Source organism: Phasianus colchicus, chromosome 11, assembly GCF_987193195.1.
Source record: "Phasianus colchicus chromosome 11, bPhaCol1.hap1.1, whole genome shotgun sequence".
Taxonomy (NCBI): domain Eukaryota; kingdom Metazoa; phylum Chordata; class Aves; order Galliformes; family Phasianidae; genus Phasianus; species Phasianus colchicus.
In genome coordinates this window covers 20,637,472-20,653,679 of record NC_143446.1, presented here as the reverse complement: position 1 = coordinate 20,653,679, position 16,208 = coordinate 20,637,472, and the positions used below count along the sequence as shown (strand labels likewise).

Genomic DNA, 16,208 nt, shown 5'->3' with positions numbered 1-16,208 from the left:
GTTTATTACAGGGTTTCAAACAGACTTTGAATAACATTTCTCACAAAACCCTCTCTAGTTGGTGGCAGAATTTTTCTCCTGGATCCTGGGGGAAAAAAAGTTGCTGTACTTACACGTTAAGTGGTTTTAAAATACCAAATGTGTAGAGAAACAGGTCTGGGCTTGAACTGGTGATTGCGCACCTGCTGAAAGGGTGTAGCTGGCTCAGGGAGCACAGGCAAAGTGCATGCATCTGTGCTCTCCATGTGACCAGAAGGGGTGGAATCACACTGGGCTCTTACAAGGGGGCCAGTCACTGAAGGGAGAACATCCCTTGGACCTAGGTTGCTTCCTGAGAAGGAGTGCTGCATAGCCAGAGATCTCCTTCACCAGTTGGGTGAGTTCAACTCTTCTTGACTATTGGCCTACCTCAGAATACTTTGCCTGGTATTGCCAAGAACCTGCCAGAAGCAATTTTGCTTCTTTGTGAGTGGAACAAAATGACACAAAATACTTTGATATGTCACTTATTAAACAGCATTCTTTTTATGAAATATATCAGATGTACTTGAGCTCACATGAAAAAAATATCTCTTTGTAGATAAGCTTTCTGGAGACAGAATAAAGCAAGTCATGGAACACATCTGGAAACTTCAGGAGTTCTGTAACAGCATGGCCAAGATTGATATTGATGGATATGAATATGCATACCTTAAAGCTATAGTCCTATTTAGCCCCGGTAAGGAATTTAGTAACAGTATTTGTTTAAATAATAAGCATTCATATGTTAATATTGTAGGAATGTTTCATGAGGCTAATGTCTTGAGATGAAACTGTTCTGTTAAGTTGTGGATAAAATGTGTGATCCATAATGATTTATCACAAACAATATATATATTTTAAAAATAATTCTGGACCAACAAACTTGTGTTATTTACAGTTCCAGTCTATCAAGAATTTCTTGATAGGAAATCAAGAAATCCTACTTAGGAGGCTAGACTATCAATTATCTTCCGTAGATAAGTAATAAGTTATTGAGCAATATTAGTGAAGCAAATGGCAGGAAGGATCAGATGAAAATACATTCTGAAAATGGCAGGAAGAAATTGATGTCAGTGTTAATATTTTTAAGGCACTTGTAAGAGGAATAGTGTAATATGAGTAGAAGTACTGCTATATTTTATATATGGGACCTCTACCAAATCTCCAGAATTAATTGCAAGCCAACTGTCTTCTGTCTGTTACCAAAATGACAGCAGATATATAAAGTATGATCAATAGTATGTATTTATGAGGTGAGGATTTCCTTAAAGAAGATGCTACACGTTTTTTGGAATTACAAGGTAGAATATTAAAAAAAGGAGAGCTAACGGTTTCTTCAGCACAGGGAGAGAAATGTTCCTAGGATGCTGGAAGGTTAATTTAAAACTGCTTGACAGGCTGAGTGAAAAGGAAGGTCTTGCCCTGAATTGTAAATACCTCAAATTCAAGTAAATAATTTACCACTTTTTAACAAAGTACCAAGAAAATGAATATCTTGTTAGCAGGCTGCTTTTTTTGTTAGTTGTTTTTGTTTGATGGCTGTTTTTGTTTTTTGCTTTGATATTATTTTTCTCTTTGTAATAAAAATTCAGCTTAATTAGAAGATACCAGTGTCCTGAAATTGCTTTTGGAAATTTTCTGTAGATTGTATTATTAAATTTAGATTTATTAGGGCTTTTATGCAAGTTTCTGAGGAGCAAGCAACTTTCCAAATTCAGTATGGTTCTGTCCCACTTCTTTGCACAGTGGTGAAAATATTATGGCACAGTCAAATCTGCGATATCTCCAGTTTTCCTGATCATGTGACCCTCTTTGAGGTACAGAACCAAGTGGAATTAATACATGATACAATTTCAAGATCAAGAAGTCAATCTGTCAAGAAAAAAATAGATTTTACTCAATCTGCGTAGGTAATTAAAATTACAGAGGAAAATATGTTTTAAAAAACAGAGTTAGGAACATAAGTTGGGAATGTCATTGCCTGGTATATAACTACAAGATGAATCTTTTTCTGCTTTCTTGTGGATACAGCCTGCAATGGAGAGAAAAGTGAGTATGCCACTTGTGCAGCCAGGACGCAAATGTTCAGTTGAATGGTTTAAATTTATTCAACTATCATGATAAAAATCACAATACAATGTTTAAATCATGTAAGCACGTATACTTTGCAATGTAGAGGCAAACAATCGACATATAGAAATGTTTTGTTTCTTTAGATCACCCTGGTCTGAACAGTTCAACCCAAATAGAAAAATTCCAGGAGAAGGCACAGATGGAATTGCAGGACTATGTACAAAAAACCTATCCAGAAGATACTTATAGGTATGTATTGTCTATAGTACCCAAAACAATGTTGTGAGCTGTAGCTGGCAAAAGTACAAAATAGCATTATGATGTTGTAACTTCCTTTTTGACATCTGTTCTTCTTGACTATTGAGGTGAAACAGCCAGAACCTTTTTCACAAAAGCAAGAAGGATTGTTTAAAGATAGAATGAAGCAAAAACTGTATTTTTTTCCTAAGTGAGGCCTGGGTTTTGTATGTGGTTTGTGGGGTTTATTCTTGTTTGTGTAGTTTTTTTGGTTGTTTTGTTTTTAATCATGAAATAGATGAGTTGGAAGGGACCGTAAAGACCATTTAGTTCCAATCTCCCTCCCACTAGATCAGGTTGCCCAAACACCCATCCTGCCTGATCTTGAACACTTCCAGCACTGAGGCATTCACAGCTTCTCTGGACAGCCTGTGCTACTGCTTCACCACCCTGATAGTGAGGAAGAAGTCTTATATCTAATCTAAACCTACCCTTTTTTTTTTAGTTTAAAATTGTTACCACTTGTCCTGTTTGTTGTTGTTTGATTTTTTTGTTGTTTTTTGGCAATTTCATTTCTGTACTTAGAAAAGTAGAGAACTTACTGTCTATACTAGAAGTCTCAAGTTCTTTAAGTCAGACTGCCTCCTTTTTCAAGTTAATTGTCAAAGAGACTTGGAGATAATAAAGATGATTATCATCCTTTAACTATTTGTCAAGATGCATGTGCAGAAAAATATTTAGTTTGGAGATCTTGAAAAATTAAGGTTTATATGTGGAAAACAGTGAACAACTCTTAATGTTCCGTTATAAGAAATTCTCATTTTCTGCTTCTTTTCTTTTTTTTTTTTTTTTTTTTAACATTTCCAGGGACTTGTCTTTGAAAGTGCCTGATTTGTTTTTGTCAGCTCTCAGCTGTTTCTGTTTGTTTCTTGCCTAGGAGTAAATAAGTTTGATGGAGTTATTTCCATCAAAATTGTTTTATTTTTGAATTTCACCAACAAGATCTTTCCCAATACTACAAGGGGAATTCCAACTTCTAGTAACTGTACAATCACAGAATGGCTTGGGTTGGAAGAGACTTTAAAAGACATTTAGTTCCATTGCCTGCTGTGGACTGGTTGCCCCCACCAGCTCAGGTTGACCAGAGCCCTATCCAGGAATAGGGCAACCACTACAGCCACTTCTTCTCTGGGCAGTAGTGCCAGGGCGCCTCTGCTCTCTGAGTGAAGAATTTCCACCTAACATCTGACCTAAATTTCCTCTTCTACTTTAAAACCGTACCCCTTGCCTTTCACAGTCAGATCACAGGAAAAGTCTGTATCCCTCCTGATTTTTAAGCTGCTTTTTAGTACTGGAAGGACTGTTTGAACTTTATTTTACTGTGAGAGTCATTTCCATGTCAAAGGTATACCTATAAATCATGCGATCCCTTTATATTTAAGCAAGATCTGAGGATTGTGTAACTTGGAGGAGGGGAAGGGGTGAAACTCTTAAGAGCTTCTCCCATCTCGGAAACTGGTCTCTGCACTGATTCCATAGAGATAAGTGCTGTGTGAGTCATTAGGATTCCCAGTTAAATGCAATGGAGATGGAATTTCTGCTTCAGAAGTATTCTCAGATCCAACATTGTTCTTCCATATATAATTCAATTATTCTGATTTTTGTGAATGAGAGGTAGACTGCTGTCATAAGAAGAAATACAGAATTTGTTCTATATACTTAATTTTCTTAGTAGTAGGCTCCAGAGTGAAGATTAGAGTTGCATTTCCAAAACCCTATTTTGTATCTATGTCATTTAGATTTCTCCATGTGTGAATGTGAAGCCACAATCTGATTATTTCTGAGCAACGGAATGCTAGCACAAATTGAAATAGAAGCACGGGTGCCATCTTTTTACAAAGCAGCACTGTCTTGAATCTTTTTGCACTTTTCCTCTAAGGTTTACAAGATGTGGTCTATTATTTGAATGGTCTTTGTGTATTCTCTCTGTAGACAGTCTAGCATTCCAACAGCTTGTGTTCAGTGCTGCCTAAGTTTTGCAGTTTCATGCATCCAATTCAAAAAATGTATTTATTTTGGCAGTTGTGATATATATCTGCCATATACACGCAGTAGATATGTTTCCAACATGGTTCTAGATTTAAAATTGAGAATGCAGTAGAAGTCCAGAAGTATAATGTGATCACTTCATTATATTGGATGTTTGTTAAAATCCTTAAGGCAAAAACCACACCATTTGAAAACATATAAATAACAGCACACCCCTCCAAATTAATTTTTTCATCAGAAGCAGATTCTCTAATTTCTTCATATATATATATATATGTGTGTGTGTGTGTATGTGTGTGTGTGTGTATGTGTGTGTGTGTGTATGTGTGTGTGTGTGTATGTGTGTGTGTGTGTATGTGTGTGTGTGTGTATGTGTGTGTGTGTGTATGTGTGTGTGTGTGTATATGTGTGTGTGTGTGTATATGTGTGTGTGTGTGTATGTGTGTGTGTGTGTGTATATATACACACACACACAGTCCCCTTGTTGGTGTTTAGCTTGTCATTAAGTTGCTAGGCAACTGTACTGTTTATGGTTTCAATTTTAAATAACTGTTTGAGTCTTTAAATTGTGCAAATGTCAGTGCATTAGGCAGTAGGAATATTACTCATCTTAACATTGTCATGAACTATGAGATGCTTCCAGAGCTGAGAATTTCAGAAGCAGAGCAAGTGAATGGCATATTTATACATATTTACATCTACAAAGGGCAATAGTATGTCCTGTTCACCAAAGAACCACTAAAAAAGATGGACACTTTCCATTTCACTTGCAGGATAGAAGAGTAATGGTTCTTTTTATGTAGCTGAACTAATTTTAATTGCCTCTTTACTCCCATTCATCAGTTCTGGTAATAAAAATAGCAGATCCAGCTTTTTAGCCACACAGTATTTTAAACTTGAAATTTGTGTATTTATAATTTGCTGAACTTCTTTTTCAGGCTAGCCCGGATTCTAGTTCGCCTGCCAGCACTTAGGCTGATGAGCTCTAGCATTACTGAAGAACTATTTTTTACTGGTCTCATTGGAAATGTTCCAATAGACAGCATAATCCCCTACATTCTCAAAATGGAAACAGCAGAATACAATGGTCAAATAACTGGCACATCCGCATAGTGGGAACAACACAATTTGGAGGATCAAAGTAATTTTCACATAAAGGTACAATTAAGAAGTTAAAAGAATAGCATTTTGGTATGTACAAATATTTCCAACTTGTTACTGTTTCCTATCGGATTTCTCTTTGTCTGTTTGCTAACACTGACAAGATTGAAGCAGCTATTAAAAGAGCAGCTACTGGACCTTTTCTGCCATAAGGAGTATTTCTGTGCCTTTCATTCAAAAGGCTATAGGTTACTGAACTTACTTTTCACGTGGTTTGTATTTAGAAATTATCACTGGTTAAAAAAGAGTTTTATAATATCAGAGATGAGTAATAAGATTACTTTAAAAGTAAAAATGAGCAGTATAGGTAGATTTAAAAGTATCCTTGAAATTAATATCTAATAATTGTCGGGGTATAATACTAGCACTTTGTAAGCACTTCTTATCAAAGCGATGATATCAACATCCTGCTTATGAGTTAGAAGGATGAAAAAACTGCGTATGTCCTTAGTAAAAATGCTAGTGATTTCTGTGAAAATGTAGAATGCTACAGGAGACAATCATTCCATAAAAAGTCACTTGCTTCTATGTTATACATTAAATAATAATGTGGATTCTTGGATATCCATGTTATAAGGAACTATACTGTTAAATTAGTGCAGTTGTTATCAACAGCATGAATTGATCATAGTGACTGCTACATACTACAGAAATGACCAAAACAAGGAGGAAAAAAAGTTTCTACAGTAATGGTGAATTCTTTGGGTTCCTTAAAGTTTTTGTTCAGCTCAAAATTTCTGATAAATAGTATCCTAATAGGAAGCCTTTTGATTGTGGAAAATAAGCAGTCATTAACTGGAAGAGCAGTTGTTTTCAAATAGGTGCTCTTTTAGAATGCTCTGTATATCTACAAATTTGCTCCTTCTATCTGTACTCCTGCATGCTCATCCAGAAAAACCTGGAAAACTGAGAACTTTGGCTGTCAACAAAAGTACGTTATAAAGCTCTGTTTTTTCTGCCCCCTTATTAGACAAAGCACTCCCAGTTTTGCAGTGTTTTCAACCGCCTTATGGCTCAATTTGAAAATGAAGTTGGGATTTACAGTTTTATGTACAATTGCAGTTAATGACTGATAGTGATAAAATTAATGAATTTTTTAATAACCTAGAGTGATGAGCCATCAACACGCTTTCTTGTACTGGTCATTACCTGCTAGCATTGCTTTTAGTTTAGTATAATTTATTATTATTGACACTGAGTATTTTAAACAGTGTTTTGTTTCTTAAAAAAAAAAAAAAATCATGGTGAAGACCTTCATCTGATCCTGGCATATTAGATGCATTGATTAGTTTAATTATTTGTATAATAGAGATGTTCTCTATTTGCATAATTTTATGTGACAATAATCTAATGAGAAATTCAGCACTTTTTTTTCTTCCACTAGTGACACTTATTTAGGAACACCAACCAGGTTGGTGTTTGTGTCTTTTAAGTCTGAATTGTAGCAGAGACCTGAAGCAGGCCTACGTAAAGCTTCTGATATAATAAAAAGTTCTGACCTGGTATACTTCTACATTCTCATTAGGAGATTCACATTTGTACAACTCCTTATGACATGAGTGTTACGTGACTACAAAGGCTATGTAATTTTTAGCTTCTGGATGCATTAAGGTCTTGTACAGTCACCACTGTTAGACCATTCGTGTTCTCTACAGTGTGTAACAGGAAGTCCAGTATACATGTGGAGATCTGCAATATTGCACTTCTCTCTTAGCTTTTGCTGTATTGAATGAAACTGTACTTTTAATGTGGTGGAAGGCCTGCATTCTGAACCTTAAGTCAACTGGAATGCAAGACTTTGTAGTAGTTGTTGTATTGCAGTATGACTTAGTGTGACTATGTCAGCACACCTGGCGCAGAGTCCCTGTTCTGAAGCTATAAGAACTAAAAATAGGAGCTTTATCAGCAACAAAAGTAGTACCTACCTTGGAAAACTCTGTGGCTGGTTTTGTTAAAACTAAATTTTATGGCATTATGTTACTGTTCTAAAAGTGGTATACACTTGAGATAGTTTTCATTGCAAAAAAAAAAAAAAAATTCGTTTTCTTAAAATAATTTGTAAAAATCATTTAAGCAACTAAGTAGGCGTTGTTAAAGAGAAATGAAATATTCCTGATCACAAAAGCTAGAGTCAAAGGTTTGGCATGTGAATGAGCTACTGAAAGCAATTGCTGTCATATGAAACCATATTTTCCAGCAGGAATAAGACTCCTTTACAATAAATTTCAAGTGTTATCTGGCAGCAAAGCTATTTTAGTTCATTCAAAGAAATGTTTTTCTTTCCTTTACCTGTCCACTAATATAAGGTAGATGTTCTAAAGATGCAGAACTGACAAAGAGATTCTTTCTGCCAATAGTGAAGGTGTTCCTTGCTAGCAACAGCAGGAGACACAGGAAATAAGGAAAATAGAGCAGATACAATTTTTGAGATCCATGTTCATCATTTTTCACCTTATGGAAATTGAGTTTTCAGGCCAATCTAACATAAGAAGGCAGAACAGCAGGCATTGTACAGCTGCAAGCTTAAGAGAATTTTAAACTCATTACCTAGTTTGCAGTAAAGCTGCATCATAGATTCTGATCCCTTATAATCCACCTATATTACATTAGGAAAAAAATCATTGATACTGCAAAAAATGCTACAAGGTTAATCTAGCTAGTGTCATTACTGAATTTGCCAGTGAGTGGAAAGCAGCCACTGACTAATCTCATTAACTTGTCTTTTAAATGAGTTTCACTTGTTTCTTTTTTGCAAGTGCAGCCTTTTGCTTGTGAATATGGAACAGGATTTTTTTTACATTATTGTAAAATTCCTGAAAAATGATTTCTTGACTTCTAAGTATGGAGATAGTTTGTTTTCATACAGGCCTAATAAAGGTCAAACTTGTTTACAGAACTAGACTCAAAAAGTGGTTCTAAGAAAAGCGTCATCTCACTGAATCTCTACTTAGTGCCTAAAATATACTCTTCAAAATCTTCCAGGTCCTCTTTCTGCTGCTCATGAAGTGAAAATAGTATTTGGTGGGAAAAATAGCAGTGAAGTATCTTATTAAATGGAACAGAACTTGTTTTTGTGTATATATTGGTAGTAATTCATTCAGAAAATTGTTAGAATTCTGTACTGACCAAAACTGGTGTGTACAGGGGGTAATAATAAGGCACGTTGCTTCCTAATCCTTGAGAAGGAATGGATTTTGATCTTGCAGATGGAGAAAGAGCAATGACAGATGACAGTGTAGGAATATTTGGGGTTAGCTTTGATATAATTATTTTTATTGCATTTGTGAGAAAGACAAGAAGGTATACTAATTTACATATGTTGGATTAATGAGATGGAGGACAAGGCCACCAGCAAAAGTCACTTTTTTCTGCTTATTTACACTTCTTAGAAATGAAGTACAATGCTTTTGGTGCAAGTGGAGATATTCTGCTGTGCAGCAGGTTAAAAAAATAATAATAATCTCCAGGAATTTTAAGTGAGATCCTTGGTAGCATACAATACTCTATTTTAACTGCCTTGAACTCACTGAATCACAGAATTGTGGGGAGCTGCAAGGGGCCTCTGAAGATCACATAGTTCAACTCCCAGCTAAAGCAGGTTCCCCAGAGCAGATTACAAAGTGTTAATTAAGAAGGCTCAGATTTCATAGCACTCTGAAACATGAAAGTATTGTTTGTCTTTGTTGATTACTTGGTATCATTTACAAAGGGGTTTTCTTAAATCATCATTTTGAAGCACTTGGCCCCCAGGGCAGCAATAATGTAAATAGCACTGACTCAAGGTTTCTGTACTGAAAGTAACTGTCTCTTCATGCCCCTCAGCAGAAGGCATATTCTGCAATGTGGTTGGGAAAATAAGTCAGGACCAAGACTTCCAGGTCAAACCAGTCTCCTGAGTTTATCTTCTTTGCTACAGACTCTAAGACACTTAAGTATTTTCATTGTTATATATAATACACAGGATTTTTCACTGATTTCTGAATTTCATTGAAGATGGTGGAGATTCCAGTGTGTTTCTCCAGCCATTAAAATTAAGAGGTAGCCAGGAAAGAAGAACTTAGCAGGCTCAGAATTCTACCAAAGAAGCAGTGATCAAAGCTGCTTTCTGCAATAACAGTACTGATGAGGGAGACCTATTTGAACTGGGTGATGGGAGTATTAGAACTGGTGGGTCAGTCTAACATACGCTTCTAGCAAGTGTTTTAACCAACTAAACTCTGTGAGTTATGATAGTATAATTGTCCGGTTCCATAGCATTTAAGGTGCTTATAAAGTAAAAATGAAACTCAGTGTGTAGCCTATAAATGATGTGAGTGCCCAGCTATCAGTTCTATGAACACTGCTTAGTGAGGAGAGGACAGGTGCATCAGTAAATACTTGTAAGATCACATTCCCCAGGAAAAAAAAAATATATATATATTGTTTTTCTATATGAAACCTTCTTCCTCTCCTTCACTTATTCTGTAGAGCACAAGAACAGGGTAGGTTGGTTCTTTTCAACTCTGCTGTTGTCACGTAAGTGAAAGAGCAGAAATAACATGTGAATGAGTTCCTGTCTGTCCCAGTTGTATGGCAAGAGTGGCAAACAACAGATGTGGTGACAGTTTGCCCTGATGACAAACATGGGCCTGTGTGGCAGCAGCACACAACATCTTTAAACCCGATACCTCAGTTTATCTAGGTGGAATTAGCAATGTGCAGCCATATTCACCCCAAAGGAAAAAAGGGTGGAGGAGTGTCAAATTGTCAGCATCTATTGCATCTTGAGTGTCAGAAAATAATTTTTAAAATGACTTTGTATGAAAATTCAGAAGGCATGGTAAAGGGGAGTTTAAGTGGAAAATGCTTCTTGTACTTTCTGGTTCTAAAATTGCTGAGTTATTTTATCAGAAAGTCTCTTGAATTAAACTCAGGCTTACTGTTTGCTCCAATTAAAATTATCAACATTATATGTGAAATTACATGTGCAAAAACATTGTGTATACCAAAGATGCAAGTTAGAGCATTTAACTTTTAAGAAGGATTTTACTTTCAGTCTAAATATTAGACTAGAAAAACATCCAGCCCCAAAATTACCTTATTACTGAGTTGTTTTTTTGTGTGAAATCATAAGTTCATCACAAATAATGTTGATGTCATAATGTTCCATAATTCCCATAGCCCTCTTTATTTTCTGAGTTGCATGAATGATTTGGAAATAGGAAAATGGCTTATTCTTAAATTCATGCTGTTCCCCCCTTAATTTTTTAAAGGAATTTGATATTTTACATATCCTTCCTTTGTGCCTCCCACCATTGTATGTTTTTGCATGTCCAATACTAAAACTCATTCAAACAGCTAATGCCTATGTACATAGTGTATGTGTATGAATGTATATGTGTTTATAAGTCTAAATATATTATGTACAGTGTATATAAAGTGTGTAGTGTATGTAAATATGTACATATGTGGCCAAATATTCCTGATGTTCTTTGTTAGAACTCTGCATTTGTTTTCTAATTCAGAGCTACTTAACTTTCATTTCGTAGCCCAAACAAAGCCTGGCTTAAAGCAGGTGAACACCCATGAATTTCAGAGCTTTGCCTCTTTTTCTAATCCCAGCTTGAGTTTGGTATTTTCTCTTCAATACTCACAAATACTCACAAATAAATTCAGTGAAGCTTCTAGCTTTTTTGTTATTCTCTTCACCTTCTCTCATTTGATGGGTGAAGTGAGCCAGCAAAGAGTTGGTAGAACCTGAAATATCTGTGAAAAATAAATGTATTAAAAAAACCCCAAACACTACAGTCATACTTCCATATTTTCAATATATACTTTCTTCTCAGATGGCTGAAAGAAAATGTTTTTTTGTAAAGTTTTATTTCACAGTGAAACATTGTAAGAGGGTTTTAAGTCTTCAGCTGTAGTTAATGGAAGAGAACAATGTTTCCCTGCATCACTGAACAGTAGCACTCAGAACAGCATGCAGCCATGCCACTTAAAAATGTAATAATGAACTAAATGAAGTTTGTTGTTTATTTATTACCAAGGCTGTTACATGTTTTCAAGTTCTATCATTTTCTGAAACTGCAGTCTGTGCAGATCTTTGCAGTGTGTGTGAAGTCTCCATTAATAGTGGGAGCTGGGCACACCGAGTGTTTGTGAAATTGGACTTGAGCAAAGTCTGCTATGCATAAGGAATGTTCAGATATCTAAATTATCAAAATACAGGACATTCTTGTTCATTTTCCCTTCTGATGACTTGAAGGTACGTGTGTGAGCCTGTAGAAGTAATCATATTAACTTTTTTTAAGGCATTTTTACAGACTGTCTAGGGGAGTAGTTTAAGCATGTCTTTTGTATTAAAGGTGAAGTGGAATTTTCTGGGCATTTCCCTCATAGACTCAATGTTGTGAGGACTTGTTTGCATTTAACTTTGAGCAGATGGGCAGACACCAATAAAAGTAGTGAGTTTCTTGCATGCTTAAAGTAAAGCACAGGTCTTTCAGAGTCAGGCTGTGTGTGTAAAATCTTCGCTATGAAGAATGCTAGGAATGATCTTGTTTCTTGCTATATTGTTTAGTAAGCATTTGTAAGCTCTTGTTTTAAATATAGAACTTGTAAAGCATCCATCTTTGATGTTTCAAGTCCTATTTGTGAGACCTTCAGCAGGAAAATTATTTAAGTTAATGGCAGGAATTCCTGTGACAGACGGTCCTTCATTGGTGTCATGACAATCAGTGTGGTCTGTATAATGCTTCCTTTCCCCTTCAAAGGCTGAATGAAAACCTGAATGTCTCTTAATTAATGTCATTGTAAAGTTTTAAAGATTAGGAAATGGACTGCTGAGGTATTGATGTGAACTGAATCTATTTAAGCATTCAGTCGTGACTTTGTTTTACATACATGCTTGAATTGTTTTTATTCTGAAGAACAAAATGTTCTCAAATGTAAGTGACAGTAAAGCAGATGTTCTAATATTCTACAGGAACTGTGGAAACTGTAATTGGCTTTCTATATTTGATCACAGAAAACAAAATTCTAAGAAGCACATGTTGCCAGGTATCCAGCACTCCTGAATGATTGGCTTGTACATTTTTTTTTTAATGATCTTAGATAAACAGTAATAAAGCACAGGTCCATTTTAAGGTATTTTCTACAACTGTAGATTAAGAGTAGTTTAATTCATGAATTAAAAGAATATCTTGAGGGGAAAAAAACATGTTGCTTACATAGTATATGTTTCATCATAAATGAAGTTAAGGTAAAAATGTGGGAATCTTCTTTAATTAATCTGTACTCTAAAACACACCTGCAGCCGGTCTCCAAACAGTTTGTGTAACTGAGAAACTGTACATTGTGTACATGCTGGATCCATATGGCCTAGCAGGCAGTACTGAGCTCCTATCAAAATAGCTCGTTTTTATAAAAGGAATAATCTACTTTTAATTCTTTGGGATACTTTCTAGGAATCTGCTTACTATCTTTTAGAAAAGTATCGTTTGTGCTATTAGATTTCAATTTCAGGTTTAAATATCACAGGCATTACTCATTTCTCACAGCTTCTTTTGTGAAATCAACATTCTATGTGTGATAGCCTATAAAAATAGCATGGTCTTTTTTTTTTATATGGATTTTATACCTAATCAGCGTCTTCAGTTCATGAAGAGGAATTTGCATTGTTGTCTTTATATAGAGTATTGCAGTGCATGGTTTAGCTTATGCATTTTATTAAATGCTGTTTAAGTGTGGCTTTATATTGTTGTGGCTTAATACTACTACCTAAGTGAGGTTTATATGATTAAAGTGAATTACAAATATAAATGTATTCTTGATTTATTTTTTTTTTATTTTTAGGTTCACTGAATTTCTTAAGCGTTGTATGTCTGAGCCCAATGCATTACAGAAATGGACATTCCCATTCACTACAGTGATTATTAGAGATTTGCCTGGCCATAAGATAAATACAAGATAAATCCCATGAACCTTAAGTCATGAGGGAGCTACTGCTGTAACAAAAGACTTCTTTTCCTAGAAGCTGTAATTTATCTTCTGTAGACTTATGTGTTTCTCCTGAAGGTACGGGGGGAGATGATGCTGTTACCTGCTGCTCTTCTACTCCTAGGTTTTAAGTAAAGGTAGAGTGTTGGATTTCAGTTCCCTTCACCCCTGCTTAGTATTAAGTGCAATGAAACTGGACTCTATTTTGAATGGTAAACATATCCTTAATTTTATGTATAATACGTCTGAGAGACACCGCATTTATTCTTATAGCAAAGATACTGACTCAATTTCTTGCTGGTGCTATTAGAAGCTCTGCAACTTGGAGCTCTGAGTACGGTTTCACAGAAATAAGGCTAAAAAGAGTTTTGGTTTCGGTTATCAAACTCGGTGCCTCTAGAAAAGCATCCCTGAGCAGCGGTAACGCTCCTGGAGCGGGGCGGTTGCTGGGGCTGCTCGAGCGCGGCGCGGCGCGGGGCGGGGCGCGCTGCCATGCGGGCAGATCCCTCCCTGGCTCGCGCAGATCCTGCTGACCTGCCGCTACCTGCGAAGCGCACCTCGCGCGGCGGGCTGCCGGGCATCTGCCCCGGCCTGCTGCGGGCCGTGCGACGCCGGTGACGGACGGGCGGCCCGGTGCGACGGCTCCGTACCCGCAGAGCTTCCCGACAGCGACAACGGCGCAGACACCCGCGGGGCCACCCGTCGCTCCCGCCCGGCCGCGTCCTTCCGCGCAGCCGCGGGGCGGTGCTTCCCCGCACTTCCGTCGGGCGGCGCGGGGTCGCCGCCATGCCGATGAAGGGCCGCTTTCCCGTGCGGCGGACGCTGCAGTACCTCAGCCAAGGCGACGTCATTTTCAAGAGCTCCGTGAAGGTTATGACCGTGAACTACAACACGGCGGGGGAGCCGAGCGAGGGGGCGAGGTGAGCGCGGGGCGGGCGCCGGGCGTCCATCCGCGGAGCGTCGCCGCCCACCTCGTACCGTGCTGTTCTTCTTTCTCTCCCTCCTAGAAAGTTTGTGTTTTTCAACATCCCCCAGATCCAGTACAAAAACCCCTGGGTGCAGATCATGCTCTTCCGGAACATGACGCCTTCGCCCTTCCTCCGTTTCTACCTCGGTAGGTGCCGCGGGCCGCTCTTTTTTTGAAGCACTTCTTTGCGACTACTGTGCAGGTATGTGCTGCTACACTGCTGTGACCTTTTTAACAGATAGCGGAGAGCAGGTTTTGGTTGATGTGGAAGATAAAACCAACAAGGAGATAACTGAGCACATTAAAAAGATTCTGGGCAAAAGCAAGTAAGTAACTCTTCATATAAGCTAACATTCCTTCCCTCTGCCATACGTCTTATTACAGCTTGAGTGGTGCACAGAAATGAAGAAAAATTCATCAGAAATGGTCTTAGCCAGGGAAATCCATCCTGGTTAATTGTAGCCTGGGAAGAGATGGGTAACATCTGCAGGTAACAAACAGATCTCTCTTTTTTTTCTAGAGAAACACTTGAAAAAGAGGAAAGAGAGAGAGAGAAACTGTCACATCCTGCAACTTTTGGGCCCAAGAAGTATCATCTGCGAGAGTGCATGTGTGAAATTGAAGGCCAGGTTCCTTGCCCTGCCTTTGTGCCACTGCCCAAAGAGATGAGAGGAAAATATAAAGCTCCACTGAAAAATGAATCATCTGCATGACATCTCAGGTCAAACAGCTGTTTCCTCAGGACTGGATGATCACAGTGGTTCTTCAAAGACGAGCGTTAACACATCCTGGAAATGGGAGCAAGTTCATGTGCTACTGACATCCCTGTCTCATTACAGCCACAACTAGAATATCTATTGTGAAAAATATTATCAAATAAATATAAGTTTAAAAAAAAAAAAAAAAGCAGCTTTTGTTGTACCAGTTTGCAGTCAAAGCTGGGTAAAAGCAACAGAGAAAGCAATGACCGGAGCCCTATTTCCTACTCATGCCTGCAGGTATAAGGGGTCATAGCAAAAACAGGATAGCTGATGTTGCAAGGGACCTCTGGAGGTCATCTTGCCCAGGACCGTGTCCAGATTGCTTCTGAAGATCTGAGGGAGAGAGCACCACCACAGCCTATTGGACAGCCTGTGCCAGAGTTCGCTCACTCTCACAGTTGTTTTTTTTAACAGTGTCCAGAGGGATCCTCCCATGTTCTAGTTTGTGCCCATTTCTTCTTGCCCTGGCATTAGGCACCACTGAAAAGCCTGGCACCATCATCCCTGTACTCAAGTTATTGATAAACATTGATAAGGCTGGGGCAGGAAAAAATCTTCTCTTTGCTAGGCTGGGCAGTTTCACCTCTCAGCAATTTTTTTGCAAGAGAGGTATTCCCATCTCTTAATTATCTAGATGGCACTTGGACTCTCACCAGTATGTCCATAGCTCTGTTGTACTAAGCCCAGAACTGGACACAGGACTTCAGCTGTGGGATAGGGTAGTAGTGCTCCCCAGTGCTGAGTGGAGTTGCAGGATCAAGTCCCTCAGCCTGCTGGCAGTGCTTCACCAGCTGTAATCCCTAAGTTCCTATTTGCTTTGGGATAAGAGACTAGGCAAAGAATCTCTCTTAAAGCAGCACAGCATACCCAAGCTATGTTTTAATTGCTCCTACTGTTTTCCAGCTTGTACTATCTGAAGGAAGACCAATGATAACATACCCATGCCTGAAGCTTAAATG

General features: G+C 37.8%; 2 protein-coding genes across 11 annotated transcripts in view; both read left to right on the top strand.

Moving 5' to 3' along the window:
• Positions 1-13,817, top strand: part of NR2C2 (nuclear receptor subfamily 2 group C member 2) — a 35,649-nt gene extending 21,832 nt beyond the window's left edge. For 7 of the 10 annotated variants that reach the window (XM_031605079.2, XM_090148521.1, XM_031605085.2 and 4 more), the window contains 3 exons: positions 581-718; positions 2,238-2,343; positions 5,319-13,359. In XM_031605079.2, coding sequence (XP_031460939.1) covers positions 581-718; positions 2,238-2,343; positions 5,319-5,493 — 419 coding nt within the window. In that variant the 3' untranslated portion in view covers positions 5,494-13,359. The other 3 variants (XR_004168553.2, XM_031605097.2, XM_090148520.1) reach the window with 3 other exon arrangements.
• A 184-nt stretch (positions 13,818-14,001) lies between these two features.
• Positions 14,002-15,377, top strand: MRPS25 (mitochondrial ribosomal protein S25). Its single transcript, XM_031605132.2, has 4 exons — positions 14,002-14,441; positions 14,529-14,635; positions 14,727-14,814; positions 15,009-15,377. The coding sequence occupies exons 1-4, from the start codon at positions 14,308-14,310 to the stop codon at positions 15,199-15,201; spliced, it is 522 nt and encodes a 173-aa protein (XP_031460992.1). The 5' UTR covers positions 14,002-14,307; the 3' UTR covers positions 15,202-15,377.
• Positions 15,378-16,208: the final 831 nt, after the last annotated feature.

Coding starts and splice junctions, on each gene's coding strand:
- MRPS25 (XM_031605132.2), top strand. CDS start 14,308: ATGCCGATGAAGGGCCGCTTTCCCGTGCGGCGGACGCTGCAGTACCTC. Junction 14,442..14,528: donor GAGCCGAGCGAGGGGGCGAG/GTGAGCGCGGGG, acceptor TCTCCCTCCTAG/AAAGTTTGTGTTTTTCAACA. Junction 14,636..14,726: donor CTTCCTCCGTTTCTACCTCG/GTAGGTGCCGCG, acceptor CCTTTTTAACAG/ATAGCGGAGAGCAGGTTTTG.